Consider the following 19,362-nt stretch of genomic DNA (forward strand, 5'->3'; position numbering starts at 1 on the left):
GCTCTTCTCTGAATGTTTGGCAGGATTCTCCCGTGAAGCCACATGGGCCAGGGCTTTTTTTTGTACTTGGGAGTTTTTTTTTTTTCTCCTTTCAATTTCTTCTGTTGTTATGGGTCTGTTCAGATTTTCTACCTCAGTTTTTGTTAGTTTAGGTAGGTAGTGTGTTTTTACAAATTTGTTAATTTCCTCTACATTTTCAAATTTGTTGGAGTACAGTTTTTCATAGAACTCTGTTATGATCCTTTTTGTTTTATTTGGGTCTGTTGTAATGTTCCCCATCTCATTTCTTATTTGGGTTATTTGCTTCCTCTGCTGCTTTTCTTTTGTCAATTTGGCCAGTGGTTTGTCGATTTTGTTGATCTTTCTGTTTTGTTGATTCTTTCTATTGTTTTCCTATTCTCACTGGTGGTTTTTATTTCATTTATTTATGCTCTGATCTTTATTATTTCCTTTCTTCTGGTGGCTGTGGGCTACTTTTGCTGTTCTGTTTCTATTTGTTTGAGTTGTAGGATGAATGTTTTGATTTTGTCCCTTTCTTCTTTTTTTGATGTGTGCATCTATTGCTATAAATTGATCTCTGAGCACTGCTTTTGCTGTGTCCCAAAGGTTTTGGTATGATGTGTTTTTATTCTTGTTTGATTCTAGAAAATTATTGATTCCATCTTTGATTTCTTCTATCATCCAGTGGCTTTTAAGCAAGGTGTTATTCAGTTTCCACATTTTTTTACTTTTTTTTCCCCTGCTTTTCCTGTTATTAATTTCTACTTCTGTGGTGTTGTGATCAGAGAAAATCCTTTGTATTATCTCAGTGTTTTGGATTTTGTTGAGGGTTGCTTTGTGGCCTAAGATGTGGTCCATTCTGGAGAATGTTCCATGTGTGTTGGAAAAGAATATATACTTTGCTGTATTTGGGTGGGTGGAGTGTTCAATATGTGTCTATGAGGTCAAGATGGTTGATTTTGGCCTTTAGATCTTCTGTTTCTTTCCTGAATTTCTTTCTAGATGTTCTGTCCTTTACCGAGAGTGGTGTGTTTAATCTCCTACTATCATTGTGGAACTTTCAATTTCTCTTTTCAGTGCTATTAGAGTTTGTTTTATGTATTTTGGAACTCTGTCATTGGAAGCATAGATATTTATTTTGGTTAAGTCCTTATGTCCTCATGGTGGATTGTCTCTTAATCATTATATAATGTCATTCCTTGTCTTTAATGGTTAGTTTTTCCTTAAAGTCTATTTTATCTGAGATTAGTATTGCTACTCCTGCTCTTTTCTGATTGCTGTTTGCTTGATATATTTTTTCCATCCTTTAATTTTTAACATATTTATGTCTTTGTGTCTAAGGTGGGTCCCTTGTAGACAGAATATTGATGGGTCCTGGTTTTTTTTTTTTTTTTCCCTATCCATTCTGTACTTTCCATCTCTTCATGGGTGCATTTAAGCCATTTACATTCAGTGTGATTTTATTGATAGGCGTGAGTTTATTGCTAGCATTTTGTAGTGCTTTTTTTTTGTGGTGCTGAGTTATTCTTTGTTCCTCTTACTCTCCTGTGCTGAGTTCCTTTTGTTTGTGTATTTTCTTTTTGTTTCATTATTATAGATTTCATGTTTACTGAGACGTTACGTTTTTCTTTATTTTGTAGTCAATAGAACACAGGTAAACATCTTTCTGGTATTCTCTGCTTTCAGCCAGGATCCACCTGACATCAGCAATGATATCTACTGTTCCATGTCCTCTTCTGAATCTGGCTTGAATTCCTGGCAGTTCCCTGTTGATATACTGCTGCAGCTGTTTTTGAATTATATTCAGTAAAATTTCACTTGTGAGTGATATTAATAATATTGCTTATTAATTTTCACACTCGGTTGAATCACCTTTCTTGGGAATAGGCATAAACAGGGATCTCTTCCAGTCGGTTTGCCAGGTAGCTGTCTTCCAAATTTCTTGGCATAGATAAGCGAGCACTTCCAGTGCTGCTTTTGTTTGTTGAAACATCTGAATTGGTATTTTGTCAATTCCTGGAGCCTTTTTTTTTTTGTGTGTGTGAATGCCTTCAGTGCAGCTTGGATGTTTTCCTTCAGGGCTGTCAGTTCCTGATCATATATTACCTCCTGAAATGGTTGAAAGTGGATCAATTCTATTTGGTATAGTGACTGCGTGTATTCCTTCCATTTTCTTTTGATGCTTCCTGTGTCGTTGAATACTGTCGCTGTAGAATCCTTCACTGTTGCAACTCGAGGCTTGAATTTTTCCTTCAGTTTTTTCAGCTTGAGAAATGCCCAGTGTGTTCTTTCCTTTTGATTTTCTATCTCCAGCTCTTTGCACATGTCATTATAATACTTTACTTTGTCTTCTTGAACCACCCTTTGAAATCTTCTGTTCAGCTCTTTTACTGCATAGTTTCTTCATTTGGCTTTAGCTACTCTATGTTCAAAAGCAAGTTTCAGAGTCTTTTCTGACATCCATTTTAGTGTTTATTTTCTTTCCTGTCTTTTTAATGACCTCTTACTTTCTTCATGTATGATGTCCTTGATGTCATTCCACAACTTGTCTGGTCTTCAGTCATTAGTGTTCAGTGTGTCAGATCTGTTCTTGAGATACTCCTAAATTTGGGTGGGATATGCTCAAGGCCATTCTTTGGCTCTCATGGACTTGTTCTAATTTTCTTCAGTTTCAGTTTGAACTTGCATAGGAGCAATTGATGGTCTGTTCTGCAGTCAACTCCTGGTCTTATTCTGACTGATGATATTGAACTTTTCCATCTTCTCTTTCCACAGATGTAGTTGATTTGATTCTTGTGTATTACATCTGGAGAGGTGCATGTGTATAGTCACCGTTTATGTTGGTAAAAAAGGTATTTGCAATGAGGAAATAATTGCAAAATTCTATCATGTGATCTCCAGCACCATTTCTAACACCAAGGCCTTTTTTTCCAACTACTGATCCTACTTTGTTTCCAACTTTCACATTCCAATCACCAGTAATTATCAATGCATCCTGATTGCAATGTACAATTAATTTCAGACTCCTGAAGTTGTTAAAAATCTCCAATTTCTCCATGTTTGACCTTAGTGGTTGGTGAATAAATTTGAATAATAATCATATTAACTGACCTTCCTTATAGGTGTATGGATATTATCCTATCACTGATAGCGTTGTACTTCAGGATAGATCTTGAAATGTCCTTTTTGATGACAAATGCAAAGCCATTCCTCTTCAAGTTGTCATTCCCGGCACAGTAGACCATATGATTGTCTGATTCAAAATGGCCAATACCAGTCCATTTCAACTAACTAATGCCTAGGATATTGATGTTTATGTGTTCAACTTCATTTTTGACAATTTCCAGTTTTCCTAGATTCATACTTACATGTTCTGATTATTAATAGATGTTTACAACTGTTTCTTCTAATTTTCGTCATGCCACATCAGCAAATGAAGGTCCAGCTTGACTCCATCCACATCATTAAGGTCAACTCTGCTTTGTGCAGACAGCTCTTTCCTAGGTATATTTTGAGTGCCTTCCAACCAGAAGGACTCATCTTCTGGAACTATATCAGAGAACGTTCTGCTGCTATTCAAAAAGTTTTCACTGGCTAATTCTTTTCAGAAGTAGACCATAGAGTCTTTCTTCTTAGTCTATCTTAGCCTGGGAGCTCAGCTGAAACTTCTCCACCATGGGTGACCCTGCTGGTATTTGAATACCGGTGGCATAGCTTCCAGCATCACAGCAACAGACAAGCCCCCACAGTAAGACAAACTGACAGGTGTGTGGGTAACTTTAAATATAGCAGTAATTGAATTTGTGCATTTGAAAATATATTCATGGAATGAAGAATAACATACAAGTTAAGAGCACAGATTCTACAGTAAGGCTTTAAGTGTTTTAATTACAGCTCTACTACCAATAATTGGCAGTTATTTGTTGTTGTTACTTGCTGTTGAGTTGACTCTGAGTCATGGTGACCTCGTGTGTGCAAAGTAGATCTGCTCCATAGGGTTTTCAAGCCTGTAACCTTTCTGAAGCAGATGACAGGCCTTTCTTCTGAAGTGCCTTTTGGGTGGATTCAAACTGCCAAACTTTTGGATAGTAGTCAAGTGTTTAACCATTTGCACCACCCAGGGATTCTTTTCTAATTAATGGTGTTCTCATCTATAAAATAGGGCTAATAACAATAGCTACCTTTTGGGTTCTTTTGAGAATTAAATGAGATATCCTATAAATAACACTTTAGAATAATGGATGGGTTGCAAGTGCCCAGTACCTGATATCCCCCCAAAACAAAAAACAAACCTGTTGACATCAAGTTGATTCTGACTAGTAGCCAATCTATAGGATAGGGTAGGACTGCCCCATACGGTTTCCAAGGCTGTAATCTTTATTGAAGCAGATTGCCACATCTTTCTCCCATAGAGCAGCTGGTTGGTTTGAACCACCAACCTTTCTGTTAGCAGCCAAGTGCTTAACCACTGTACCACCAGGTCTCCTTTAGTACCCGATAACTCCTATTAATTCTTTCACTGTAATGACTTATAAGGAAGGAGACAGAAAATAGAACTGTATTTTGAGTCAATAGGAATAACTCATAATTTATTTTCCCTACTATCAAAGTAAGGGTTCTGAATTGAAATCATAAAATTGAAGAAAGGGACTGTGTACTCCAACTCTGTCATTAACGGATGAAGAAAATGAGGTGCAGAGAGAGGAAGTGATTTGCTCAAGGTCAAACAGCTGGTTGTTTCACATCTTGGACCTGGATTTGGCTGTCTTGGCTCCCAGCCTAGGGTCTTCCTATCACACAATACTAACAGTTTATACTGCCAACTTAAATTTAATCAGCTACAAAGGGATGTGAGGATATGTTAGTTAATAAAATGATATCTGTTGGAGATTGATGTTCACTAATTAAGAGCATGCAGATGTTAAAGGAGTAAAGAGTTGACTCAGCGGCAGCACCACACTCTGCTTTACTCTGGAGAATGGAAGGATGATTAAAAAAAAAAAAAAAAGAGGTGTCTTTCTTTTCCCTTCTATATCTAAGCATGCTTTGAATAACACTTTTAAAATTTTAGTAAGTAGCACATTTGGGATATAATCATTTCTAAGTTTGCTTTTACAAAGATGCTGCTCTGGAAATAGGCTTTGGCTAAGGGGACTTTTTTTTTAAATCGGGTTATAATTAGGCTTCATTTAATACACCCATACATTTTCAGCCCTTTGTGTATTATACAGGTGTTCTGATATTCTCCTGTTCCAATAGGGCAAGTGTTGCATAACCAAAAAAGCTGTTGGATATTGGCAGAGAGGCACCTTAAGTTCTTCAGTTTGGAGGTTGGAAAATTGTATAATTCCCTGTTGTAACATGTGGGAGAAAATGGCTATTGAGGCTGTCCATTCTCCTTTTGCTACCCTGACTTAGGCTAAAATTAGTAGCTCAAAGTCCAGGACCCTAATATTGCACTTTTCTTGAAAGTGATTGTTTATTAAGACCAGCCATGGAGGATAGAGAAGCCGGAGAAAAAGAGAAACAATGAAAGTGAGAAACAGGCAATTTCATAGAGGGATTTTACAACCTGCAAACAAAGAAACCTCTGAAACACATACTTTTTAAACATTCTATTTTTAAAGCTTACAGAGACAAACTTAAAATGCAGAGGATACAGCTATCCTAGGAAAAATAAATGCCACCATGGTAAAGATAGCAACCCTGACATGTACTTAGGGGACTCATTTTGCAGTGCAGCATGGTGATATTCCTTCAAGAAAGTTCCCTTTGGTGTTTTCTGTCAACAAGGTCTATGTTAAGCCATCTACCTGGATAGTGACAGGGACACACTCCAACAAGCAGAATTATCAGCCACTCACTCTGATGACAGCTTTTCTTTCTCCAGAGCTTAAAGACTTGGGGCAGAAAGAATCTCACTTTAACAATTTCAAGTTGGTTTAATGCACAGGAACAAAAGAGATGAGATTGAAAAATACCCTTGGCTCCTTTAGAATGGCAAAGAGAATTACAAAATGTCATTTTTGAGACTGGATCATTAGGTGCAATATTTAGATTTGCCCTCTGGAAAAGACTGAATGTTCCCTGCTGGGTGTTTGTGAATGTAAAACAAAATGGCCAGTAAAATGCTGACTTTCAAAGAGCTGTATTATCTCTACAGGCCAGTAACACACCAATTTACACTAAAGTGAGTGACCGATGGAGATCACTGTGGCAAGAAAGAGTTAATTCACTTCCAGCAAATTCCTTATTTAGGACAATGTGCTATCATTAGAACAAAGGAAGTAAAAACACACCTATTTTAGATTTTCTATTGTTTATTATTTTTTCTGCTGACCAAACACCTATCGTTGTTTGGCAATCGAAAAAAATATATATTAATAGGTAAGCTTTTGCAAGTTATTCTTCAAATTTTTTAACTTCAGAAATGAACAGGAAGCCCAATCTCAGTAATCCCTACAAAGCACTTCCCTTAGAAAACTAAGGAGTCCAATAGCCCTTCAGGAATGATTGGTATCTTTAAGTAATTCCTAATTTTGGGGGCATACTTATGATGATGGGTGTTTATTTTTTGAAATTCACATTGAGATTTTGAGTTTATAGTATCATCATTAAAACCAAATTGGAATCATGACTTGATTATTTAAGACAGTCAAGAGGGTGTTTGTTAAGCCATCTACCTGGGTAGTGACCGGGACACCTTTGGATTTATTCTTTGTTCTTGGTAAGGCAAAGGAAGGTATAAGGAACAACCAGCATTGTAGGTGTTAGACACGTTGGATAATCCTAATGCATACGAGAAGCCAGGGTTTGAATTACAAACTATAGTTTATTTGAGGCGGAGAATTCTCTGTCTCCCTTTCTCTTTCCCCAATTTAATCTTTGTCTCACAAATCGCATACTGGTAGGAATCCCAAAGCTCGGTGGCTGAGTTATTAATCGTAGACACAGACCATGAGTTTATTGGAGTTATGAGTTATTTCGACTGGTCAATACAATAATAATCAGTATACTTTTCATAAATACTCCTTTGCTCTAGAAATTGGTTATTTGCCTAAGTTGACAAAATTAATGATGCTCTCTGTTTTGGAGTTTACCCATTGTTATGGGTTGATTTGTGTCTCCACCAAAGATATGTTCAATTCCTAACCTCCAATACCTGTGAATATGACCGTATTTCAAAATAAGCTCTCTGCAGATGTGATTAGTTAGCACAAAGTCACATTGGAATAGGGTGAAACCTAACTGAATATTACTGGTGTCCTTATAGACAGCCCTGGTGGTGCAGTGGTTAAGAACTTGGGTGCTAACCAAAAAGTTGACAGTTTGAATCTACCAGCTTCTCCTTGGAAGCCCTATGGGGCCGTTCTACTCTGTCCTATAGGTTGTTGAGTTGGAATGGGCTCGACAGTAATGGGTTTGGTTTTGGCTTTTTGTGTTCTTATAAGAAGAGGAGAAGAGACACGGATAGAAACACATGGAAGACAGCCATGTAAAGATGGAGGCGGAGGTTGGAGTTATGCTGCCACAAGCCAAGAAATGCCTGGGGTTACCAGAAACTGAAGAAGACAGGAAGGCTCTTTCCCTATAGCTTTCAGAGAGAGCATGGCCCTGCTGATATCCTGAATTTGAACTTCTTATCTCCAGAACTCTGAGAGAATAAATTCCTGTTGTTTTAGGCCACCAAGATTCCGGTACTTTGTTATGGCAACCCTAAGAAACCAATACATAACTATTAAATGATGATGCCTCCAAAAGTGTCAATTTTTTCAGGCTTAGTTGATCTTATCAAAATACATGAAATACAACTTTGTGCCTACGCTTGCATCCATCCAAATTTATGAGTGGAAATACATATTCAATGATCATGTGGTTCTTTATCAAATATTGAGTACTTTTCAGGACACTTCAAATATTGAAGGATTCTCATTTGGTAAAAGACAACAAAGCAAAGCTCAAGTCATCTGAGTCAGTGGGGAAAATAAAATTAAAAAAACAAAATAAAAACCTAAGTGATAAATGCATAATATGATTTCAAGCATTTTGATTTTTTAAAGCTGAAATGCAGAGAAGAGAGTAGAAATAATCCCTACTTACATTTATTCCATTCATTTTAGGCCTAAGTGGCCTTATCTGGTTTTTCATGTTTGGGAATGCCTACCACAAAAGGCCACATTCCATAAGATGGCCATAAGATATATGTATATTTAATCCTTGACTTTCTACCATGAGATTGCTGTTGGTATTAGGTGAGTTTGTAGGCACTCTCCTCTTGCCTCCATAGTCTTCCTGAAATCTTTCCACAGCTCAGATAGTATGATCCGGGGTGAGTGGGTGGTTTAAAGTTCTTTAAAACCAAGAATAAGCAGCTATTGAAAAAGCCACTTCATTGTTCCCTTCGATAATAGTAACCAATTGGAATTATAAAATAAATTATACGCACACACACACCATATTTTTACACAAATAATACGCACCTTCTATTTTTTTTTTTTTCTATGTTTGTGTGTCAACCATGCCCTCCCCCTGGGAGGTATTTTTGTAAGTGTACTATGTTAACTTTTTTTACAGCAACATGTATATATTATCTACCAAACATTTCAAGCATAATTTGAAATCAGCTTCTCTAAATAGGTTTTACGACATCAATGGAACTAATAAAAATCTCGGGCCATGTTTGAAAGGGAATTGTCTAGTTCAGTGGTCTCTAAATTTTTTTGAAATGCCTCATATATGTTATTTATTTAAAAACTATTATATGATAATATAATATATACATCATAAAACAAAAAATAGGAATAGAAGGATAGAAGAAAAAAAAGATAAGTAATATTTTCTTCTAATACCACAATGGAGTGTATATACACCACTTTGGAAACCACTAGACTGGTAAATTCTGTGAAAGTCTTGTTCTGTGAGAAAGAAGAGTTCCTTGGTCTTAATGCTGTGTTATTATAGAACTTCTCAGAGCCTTTACTGTGCTACCTCACACTGTAAGTTTCATGTAATGTTTTGTAGAAAAATCTAGATCTACCTACTACTTTTGAATAATACCATCTCTGACTTTCTATTTAAGCTCTGAATCCAGTTTTCCTATCTGTATAATGGAAATAATTGCATAATTCATTGGATTACTATGAGGATCATGTAAGAAGATGACTATAAGTCACTTAGCCCAGTGCCTAGCATATAGCAAGCCCTTCTTCAGTAGAGCTGCATTCATTTCACTGCAGACTCTTTTTAATGGGCAACATTGCTACAACAGTCTGCTGTGGAACACACTTTTCAAAATGCTCCAGACTAGAGTATTCATTCATTTATTAGCTTACTTTTCAAATTTGTTAGGTATTTATTGGATATCTGTTATGTAATAGGCATAGTACTAGGTGTAAAACTATTCCCGTCAGGCAAGTTCTAATAATCATAGTAAATGAAAAATAAACTAAGTTGTAGATTTATTTTAGATGAAAATCCTGAAGAATTTTCAAATGATTTTCAATTCAGCAAAGATTTGAAATTGTACCATGTACCAGGCAGTATATATGGATCTGCAGATATGGTGATGACCAAAGTAGAAGTGATCTCTGTCTTCATAGAGCTAACAGTCTGAGGGAAGAATGTGCAATATATATGGCCACCCCACTTAAAAGGTAAATACAAAATAGTGTGAGCAGTGTTCTGACAAGGGGGCAGATAGGGGGGTGGCTAGGAAGGTAATCTGAGGTCTGTCCATGCTAAGCTTGCATATCATTTTAAGCAGTTTTATTCTTATCCTAAGGAAACTAGGAGGCCATTTTAAGCTGTCCGGGATGAAAAGACAAAATATAAGAAGAGGCACAGTATGAGCATGTCAGTAGATTTAAACAAAGAAAAACTTGAACTGAATAGCTGCTATCATTGTATAGAATAGTGGGCAAATTACATCACCCGCAGGCATCTCCAGCCACTGTTTCATTCCTAAAAATCAATAGATTCCATTACCTCCTTATAAAATGTTGGCTTCAGTTTTTCATGAAGCATAAATTTACTCAGACTTGAATCAATTTTCTGTTTCTATGAAGTTTTTTTTTTTTAATGTATAACAAATGCGTGCTCTCCATTGCTTGGTAACTGGCAGGTGCGTCACATTAACACATTAGCATAGCTCCTGAACTGACCAAGCATAACCTGATAGGTGTGGGAGGATCTGACAGTATTCATTTCATACAAAAAAAAATGGACTCTTTGTGGAAGGGCCCAGACTGACAGACCTTCAGAGTTCAATTCTCTAGCCAGCTGCAGGAAAAACTGCAGAGGTTTACATTTCTACACATGGTCTACAAAATCAATTTGTCGTAAATATATTCAGGAGAAAAAATTCTGCCCCTGTGCATAGTCTATCCATTTTAAAGACATTTTTAATAAGCAGGAAATGCTCGTGTTGGGAAGGAGAATTCTGTGAGGTTGCTGAACAAGGACAAAGTGCTGGAATGAACGAATAGAAGAACATTTGGCCTTTAGAGGTTAGTGTTCTACTGATGGTGTTCCAGAGGCACACAATTGGTAAGAGTTTGGTGGTGAATATCCTTTGTTCTCTGTTTAAAAGCAGAAAACAACAGATGCATGGCTCCCTAGAAATAGAGATGTGAAAAACCTACAAACTGATTTGAATTTCCATTTAGTATGATTATTAGAAATTGCCTCCTGTGAGTAGTTTTAAGATATGAGGGAATGTCTCATAAGTAAGACCTCAAATGTGCTTCTTTATTATTTTCCTAATTTAGAAAAATACAATTTTTCACTTTATTGCTTATCATGATACAGTAAAACCTGTCAAAGCTGGAACCTGCGTTAAGGTGGAAACCTGTCAGAGAAGGAAAACTAAAATATTTTCCAGTAATAGCGATAGAAAAGTAGTAAGACTGTGCCCTGTCAGAGGCAGAAAACTTGAGAGATTAGAGATACAAGGCAGTCCCATCGAGTTCCGGCTTTCACAGGTTTCACATTATTTATTTTACAATATTGAAATGATATTCTAGTTATGCTTTCATCAGTTTGCAAAAAAAATTTTATACATTTATAATTAATTATGTATACTAGACTGGTGGCATAGTGGTTAAGAGCTCAGCTACTAGCCAAAAGGTTGACAGTTTGAATCCACCAGCTACTTCTTGGAAACTCCATAGGGCTGGCAGTTCTACTCTGTCCTATTGGGTCATTATGAGTCAGAGTCAACTGGACAGCAACTGTTTTTTTTTTTTTTTTTTGGTAGACCGAAATAAGGTAAATGGGATAACATGAGAAATTCTATACTCTGTCTTGCTAGGAGTCTAAGGGTTTATGAACAAAACTAGAGAATTTAAGAAAACATCAAGATACATATTCAGGAAAATCTTGACACTGTATTATTTAAGATTATGTTTGCCCATTACCTGTTGCCATCAAGTCTATTCTGACTCACAGTGACCCTACAGGACAGAGTAGAACTGCCCCCATAGCATTTCCAAAGAGCAGCTGGTGGATTCCAACTGCTGACCTTTTGGTTAGCAGCCTGAGCTCTTAACCACTGTGCCACCAGAGCTCCAAGATTAGGTTTAGCTGCATATAACAGGGAGCCCCAAAATAACAGAGATTTATACAAAATAGAAGATTATTTCTCTCCCATTAACAAAAAATTTGATGGTGGGCAATTCTAGGTTGGTATGGTTTTTTTTATGGTAGTTTTACAGTTAGCAGGGTTTAGACTTCTTTCATTGTTTCTACATCATCATCCTAGCATGTATCTTTCATCACCTCACGGTCGGAGATGGCTTCTTGAATTCACGTCATCTCATTCACATTCCAGGAGCCAGAAAGAAGGAAGGTTGGGGAGGGGCCATGGAGTTTTTCTAGAAGACAACACAAAGAATATTTTGCTCCCATCTGATTGGCCAGAACTTAGTCCCAGGGCCACACACTGCTTTAAGGGAGCCTGGGAAATACAAATTTTTAGGTCAGCACTTTACAGCCCCAAATAAAATCAGGAGTGTACGAAAAAAAAGAAGTGACCATATTGGCCAGAGAACTAGCAGACTCTGCCTGAACTGATATAATTTCCTAAGTCAAAATACCTTATTTTCTTGTTAAGTAAATCTAACACCTCTCATTGATAGGAAGCATGATGCATTTAGAGAAAGACTACAGCATTAAATTTAGATATGTGAGCATTTTCTAAATCTAATGAGAGCCTTTGACCAGAAAATATTTTCCAGATACACATATACATATCATCTATCTATCTGTCTATCATCTATCTATCCATGTATATACAAATATATATATTAAAACTTATTTGCTTATAAGCTCAAAGTACTAGTAATAACTATTAGAATAATAATTGTGGCTTTGCTTTGCTGGGACCACCACTTGCATAGATAGAAGAAATGTGATAATTCAATATGTCAATGGACTTGAAAGCAAGAGTCCACCAGGGCTATTTTTCAAGAATATTTTAGTGTACTTTGAAATATATATTTATTTTAAGCACCACTTTGTTAATATGTGCTACCCTAACTTTTCATCTTTATAGGTGCTGAAATAGGAAAAAAAAAAGAGTGACAGGCAGGAGGTGCACACCTTCACACTGAGCATAAGGAAGTGCAATTCCCTCAGTTCTCAGGGAAGAAAAAATGTAGACCACTCAAAGGCTGCCTTCAACCCAGAGCAAAAGGATTTGCTTTTATGAATGCTTTCTTGTATGGCCATAATTGCCCCTTCTCCTTACTTTCCTCTGGGATTAGGCCTTATCTTTTAACATTTCTTTGTATCCAGAAGCTAGAAAACACAGAATTTAAACATGGTGAGAAATAAGGGCTGTTGAGATACGTGAGCAGCTGGGTAGTCAAATAACTGTTGAGTTGGAGAGAGAGAGAAAGCTGGATTATATCAGAGTGGATGCTATCCAAAGAGCTACGAGCTTACATGACAGAAAATTACATGTACTTGAAATATGCCATTACAAAATGCCAGCCTGACATTAAGCTGCTTTATAGAGGTATCATGTCTTTAAATAACCTGGTGATTATCCGTGTCCCTAGAGCTCTGCTTTCCTCCCTGGTTTTGTAGTACCCTGGCTTGTCTCTAATCCCTGCAAAGAATACATCAACCAAGAAAATACATCTTGAAAGTAATTAATTTTGATTTCCTTTGACATCCTAAAGAGTTCCCTTTTTAACTGGAATGGAGATCCAGCTTTCCTCCCTACAAAGACATGACAGTTCTTAAGGGTGAGAATTCCAACTCCCCATCCTTAACAAATAAATATTTTCTATACACCAAGCAATGTGTTAAGCATTTAATATGCATTATATCATTTAATTCTCATGATAATCTCTGAAGTACGTGCTATTATTAGACACATGGAAGCTGAAGTACAGAAAAACCAAGTGACTTGGCCAAGATCTCAATGAGACAATAGTAAAATGAGGATTTTAACCCAGGCAGTCTGATTCCAGAGCCTAAGCTCTCAGTCAATAGTTTTATTATACTGCTTTCGTCAATGGTTATATTCATTGAGACATCTAGGTTGGGTGAATATGGGAAATTAATTTCAAAATATTTATAGAAGGGATGAAGAGTACAAAAGACAAGTTATAGTGTCCCCTTTTTGTCTCTATGATGATGTAGTTAAGAAACAAGGAGACATTATTCCTGTACAGGCAACAGGGAGTATGATGAGGGGCATGCACATGGAAAGTAAAAGCCCTTACAAAGGAAGGGAGCTGCAAATTTTCCATCTGCAATGCTTGTTTCTCTTAACTCCAGTCATCACTGCTGCAATCATCCTGGAATGAATTCCCCAGTGTAAATAAGAGCAGGGTAGGAAATGTCAAAATTATATTTTCTATTATTCCCTGAAGAATATATTAGGATAGTAGATATGGAAATACTTTGAAAGAAAAGTGCTATGTAGTAGACACAACAGCTGAAGGAACAAAAACTAGCTGATAGTTCATCCTTCACTATTAACAAAAAGGCAAAGGTAAAAAGGGAGTCCAGATATTATTCTGTGTCTGTTTTAACTTGCCATAACTGGGTGACAACTATGCTTATTGGTTTCTAGGTTGGTTGGTTCTTTGCTTTGCTCTGTGGGGAAATATATTTTCATCATGTTCTGGACAATTTCCTGGAGGTCAGATTGATACAAGTGAAAGGTCCAAGAAATGATTTGTGGGCACCACCTCACACTAGTTGGCGGAGTAAAGAAAGCATTGATTCCTGGTTGGTGCATAGATGGTTCCTAGAGGGAGCTGATACTTGAGTGGGCGGTTTAGTGGTTGTTATGGAATATTGACATGTTTAGCCTGTATTGGTGTGTCTTGTGTTCTGCCTCACATCTTTGCCTTCACTCTGGTTCCAGCTATGCTACTGTGCACCGTTCTGTGCAGCTTTGATCCGCTATGCCCTGACAGACCCTCATCTCAAGCACTCCGTTCTCATTTCTTCCTCTTCCACACAGGTAAGCTGTAGGAGGGCAAGGGTCTCATCTTTCTTGATAAGCTTTACATTTCTAATACCTTTAACTGGATCTGGCACAAAAGTGGAATATGTTAGTGGATAGGTTACTTATTTTAAGAAATTCTTCTGAATATGTGCATGTAGGAATTTCTTCTTACCTACACTGAGACAGAGAGACTAAAGCTTTTTCTAATTTTTCCTGTCTCAATAATTCGTGAATTTCTGCATCTTTGGAATTCTAAGGAAATCAAGGGGGGGATCATTTTTTGTAAATATGTAAAGATATTCTTTTGAGCCATCATTTCTTATTTCTTGAAAATCGTCGGTCTAATTTTCAAGTAAAACCAAGAAACCAAACCCATTGCCATCGGGTCGATTCTGACTCGTAGTGACCCTATATGAGTCGGAATCGACTCAGTGGCAATGGGGGTTAATTTTCAAGTAGGAAGCAAAAATGATAATTCATCTCTTAGTAATCAAATTTTTGCAATCAATTGCATTTTCCAATAGCTTTTGTCTAAATAAGAATGATTATGGCTGAGATATGTGAAGTGTTTATAGCAAAGGACTAGACTTCAAGTCCACCCAATCTATGCTGCTTTTTCTTATTATAAAAAGACTTGGCTAACTTCTTCTAATAAAATCAGGCCACACACAGAATGAAATTCCTAGTACTTAACTCTTCTGCTCTCCCAACTAACATAAATCCATCATTTTAATTCCCTCCAAAATGTATATATCAAAAATGTCAATATTCTTTAGTCACAGGTTCTTTTTTATTCTAGTTCCAATTTTTATACCTGTCACATCAGGGCTTGGTGCCCCAGCATTTTGATGGGTCAACACAGGCTGAATCTACTTGCTTTGGGTGCCTGGGACACAGGGCCCTGTGCTCACTTGGACTGACTTAAATTTGGTACCAAAAAGCACTAGTGCCAAAGGGACAAACTTTCTTTTTGACCTTGATGGTGAGAATAAAGATGAAGCAAGTCTAGTCCTGAGTTGATTAAATATTAATGCCAATTATTACTTTTTTAATATTTCTGAAAATATTTACAGGCACATTTTCATATATCAAAACTAACATTAAGTTTTTAAGAAACTTGCTTCTTGAAGTAATCTTATGGCATAGCATTTTGTAACTTTTTGTAGTTTAGGATTTCCACACGCTAGATTTTCCTAAAGAGAGGCACTTGATTTAGTTGTTTGTGATTTAGTTTATTGACACATATTAACAGAGCTATAGGCTTCCCTATCTTTGAACACAATTGGGCTGCAATACATTGATTTATTAATATTTCATTTTCAGTTTGCCAAAATGACATAAAATAATTTGTTTTTATGTGTTGCTCTGGATTTCCCTTGTTACTCTTTTATCTTTAGATTGACTTTGAGATTTTATAATAGTCATTTTCTGTAGTCTTACCTCAGGGCAAACTCATTACCTCCTTTATAATTGCTTGATGGGTATGAGAACTATCTGCTCAGTGATCAGTCTCACTAATGGTTTTGTCCTCAATTGACTTGAAAAGAATCAAGAAAAAGATTTGACGTATTTGATCAGCCAGGTGCTGTCCTTGATTACTCTGTGTGACTTCTAGCCTCTTCACCTGCTCTGCCCATGTTCCGTATTTAACAGTCAAGCACTCTTACCATCAGTGCACAGGGGTCCAGACCTTCCATAAGGGCAGAGGCAGACAGTATCTGTCCCGGATTTTGGAACACAGGTGGCACCGTTTCCACATGGGTTGTTTTCACAAGTTGCAAACTGGCACAGCTTGCCTGAGTAGAGCCTGGGACACTCACAAAACCAGTTTTCACTCTCACTGAGAAGAGGAAGGAATTAAAAAGCCAGTCAGAAAACAATTGCTATGGTATTTATCAACTTTAGCATTATATATATATAATATTACATACATATATACACACATATATTTAAATAAAGTTACAATTGCATCTTGGCTAATGAATGGAGTTTTTCTTCCCCTTTTCAACTTTTAAGTATTTTTAGCTGTTTACATTGAAAGCAGATTAACAGCTTTATAGATTGCCTGAAGCCATGGAGTCTATTTTAAGCTGTCCATTTTTATTTTTAATTTATCTCATCTTTTATTTCACAGTAGGTGCCTTTCCACGGCTTCATTAAATACGTGTGGCACTGCCTCAATAAAGTGCTTCAAATGTCTATTAGAAAAAGCCCTTTTTAGGCTCAAAGCTCAGTGGAGACTTTTAAGCTACTGATAAGCTCCCTACACTGACGATCAAGTTCTCTAAGAGCAGCACTTGTGGTAATTCTGAAAGAAAAGCACAGTGGGGAGATGTAATTGATTGCACAGCACTCCCACTTAAAATATAGTTTGGTGGCTCCACCCCAAGCTGCTAGTGCCTGTGAAGGCAGAGCTCAGGAAAAATACCTCTTTTCACCGCCTGGGAAGGTGAAGAAGGGGGAATGACTTGGAATCTGTTGTTTCTACTTATCTTGCATCCTTCTGAGAGTTCAATATTAAGCATCTGTATTCTGGGATAAAATCTAGAAGTATAACACTCTTGTTGGCTACAGCCTGGAGACCCCATTAGTCTTCTTATAATAAAGGAGAATGCCACACATGTAAAAGCCACATTAATCTAAATATTGATTGATTTAAGTGCTTTAATTGTATAGATCTAACCAGATTTGAAATGCGGGAAAGAGGCTTTTATGTTACAAACCAAGGAAATCACTAATTTTAATCATGCCCTATTGATAAATCAAGCCTCATTTCCTCTTTCGCTTTTGCTAGGTGTTGGGAGAAGTTGGTTGCACAGATTCATGCTGAGATGACTAACTGTGTGCATCTGTACACCAGCAGGCAGCTAGAGCGGAAAGAGAAAGAGAAATTCCATAGAAAAGGCCCCAAGAAAGGAGAAAATCACTTTCTCTAGCTAAACAAGGGCAAGTGTCCAGAGTTCTCAAGCATCTTGATATCCTATTAGCACTTCATTACAAAGAGTCAACTTTCACTAATTAAGATTTTGCCAGATGGCAACCCTGCACACTTCAGATTGCACCTTGAAGTTCTAAAAGAATTCCTGGAGTGCTTGATATTTCTACCAGTATATATATATATATATATATATATATATATATATATATATATATATATATATATATATATATATATATTAAATCTATCTTTGCTACCAACTGTGTTACACCTGCTACCTAAAGATGTCTCCCATTCTGATCTTGCCAAAGATGCCTATTACTGAGTCCCAACTTCTTCCAAAGCTGCCAAGTCAGCTGTTTTGGCTGTCACCTAACCCACTTTGATGCCTCTCCACAAATGACAATGTTGACTGGCACAGAGAGTGCCCTGAGATTGATGGACCATACGTTAAACAGTTGACTTTTGGAAACAGTGATTAAAACAACATCATCTTCCTTCACCCACTTTGCTTCAAATGTTGCAACATTGCTGTGAATTTATTTGGAACTGTTTAGTAAAATTAGTTATGGGAGAATATGTTCATGTGCAATATATTTTTTTCTTTTGAGAAGGTTTTGAAAATCGTATCCTTCACAGTCCTGTGAACCATGTAGAACACTATTCTGCAAATCACCCTTTAAGGAAGTTAGGACCCTTTTCTGAATTAAAGTACGTCTGGGAAAAGAACCCAGTTGTTGGTGAAGCTTTTACCTATACACGAGAACACAATATTTACTGCCGATTGCTCTCAACCAATATTTTCCGTGTCCCTACGTCATGGATGTAGTGTCACCTGCCATTGGGCAAATAAAAATTGCTTCCATTCTGTTTGGGGGAGACAACATAACTGTGTGAACAAATTTATAAAGCACAGCACATGTACGTGATGAGTGAATTTAGACAGTAGCTTTTAAAGAATTTTAAGACTTTAACTCTCTAAAATGTGGATTCAGATGTCAGTAGTTTCTAAAAGCTACTGGTACCACAAAATATAACCAGAGAATCTCTATGTGGCTTTTACAAACACAGATTCCATGTTCCCCCTGCCTACCAAGATTGAGATCCTGATAGTAGGTGTGGGGTAAGGCCCAGGATTCTGCATTTTCAAAGTGCCATTGCCCAATCCTCTTGCATAGCCCACTTTGAGATTAAGCCAGGCCCTTGGGACAAGTTTTCTCTTCAGAAAAAAATAAGTTTGATGGTCTTCAGTTACTACTGTGCCCTTAGCAGGATGCCAGGGCTTTGTAATTTTCTCTCTCTGTTTGGGCTAGAAGTCTGACTTTTGACTTACATACATCTGAAAACATGACATTCGTTCATCAAAGTACAAAGATTAGAGTATTTGTGTTTTACTAGTGCCATATATGGTCCACTGCATGTACATTATACTTAACAAAAGCATAAAGTAGAAAAAATTCACTCAGACATTTTAAAACACTGCTTAAAAAATAGCACCAATCTCAGTGTATGCAAAAGTTTGTATATTTTGGTACTATGAATGCTGTCAGCATATTTGATTACAAGTCTACAATACGGTTAGCATACCAAGTGACTGCCATTAAATTTCTATGGGTATTAAAATTATCTTCAGAAAAAAAAATTAGCTGATTTAAAAAAAAATCAAAGATATGGCCGGAAAATGTTGCCCACTATTTACATAACACCACAAGATGCCAGAAAATCTTCTAGAACTAAAAGGACTCCTGCATATATTAACTTAAAGAAATGAGTAACTCTTCCTCTACTCTGTGTATCTAATGGGTCATTATCGTATTTTAAAGTTGGCCACCTACAGCATCGAGAGAGAGGTTCTCGGCAGGAAAGTGTGCAGAAACGAATCCTTATGAATAATGTCTCTTTATGAAAAATAAAATTGCTATTGGCGGAAATAACCCATCTCTCTGTATAGGTTCTCCTA

The 19,362-nt window shown here is 36.9% G+C and overlaps 1 protein-coding gene across 1 annotated transcript in view; it reads right to left on the bottom strand.

Moving 5' to 3' along the window:
* The window catches only part of EYS (eyes shut homolog), a 1,933,311-nt gene that overhangs the window by 150,377 nt on the left and 1,763,572 nt on the right, over positions 1–19,362 (bottom strand). The window contains 1 exon segment of the mRNA XM_049873718.1: positions 16,132–16,304. Within this exon segment, the coding sequence (XP_049729675.1) occupies positions 16,132–16,304 (173 nt within the window).

This window comes from Elephas maximus, chromosome 1 (assembly GCF_024166365.1).
Source record: "Elephas maximus indicus isolate mEleMax1 chromosome 1, mEleMax1 primary haplotype, whole genome shotgun sequence".
NCBI lineage: Eukaryota > Metazoa > Chordata > Mammalia > Proboscidea > Elephantidae > Elephas > Elephas maximus.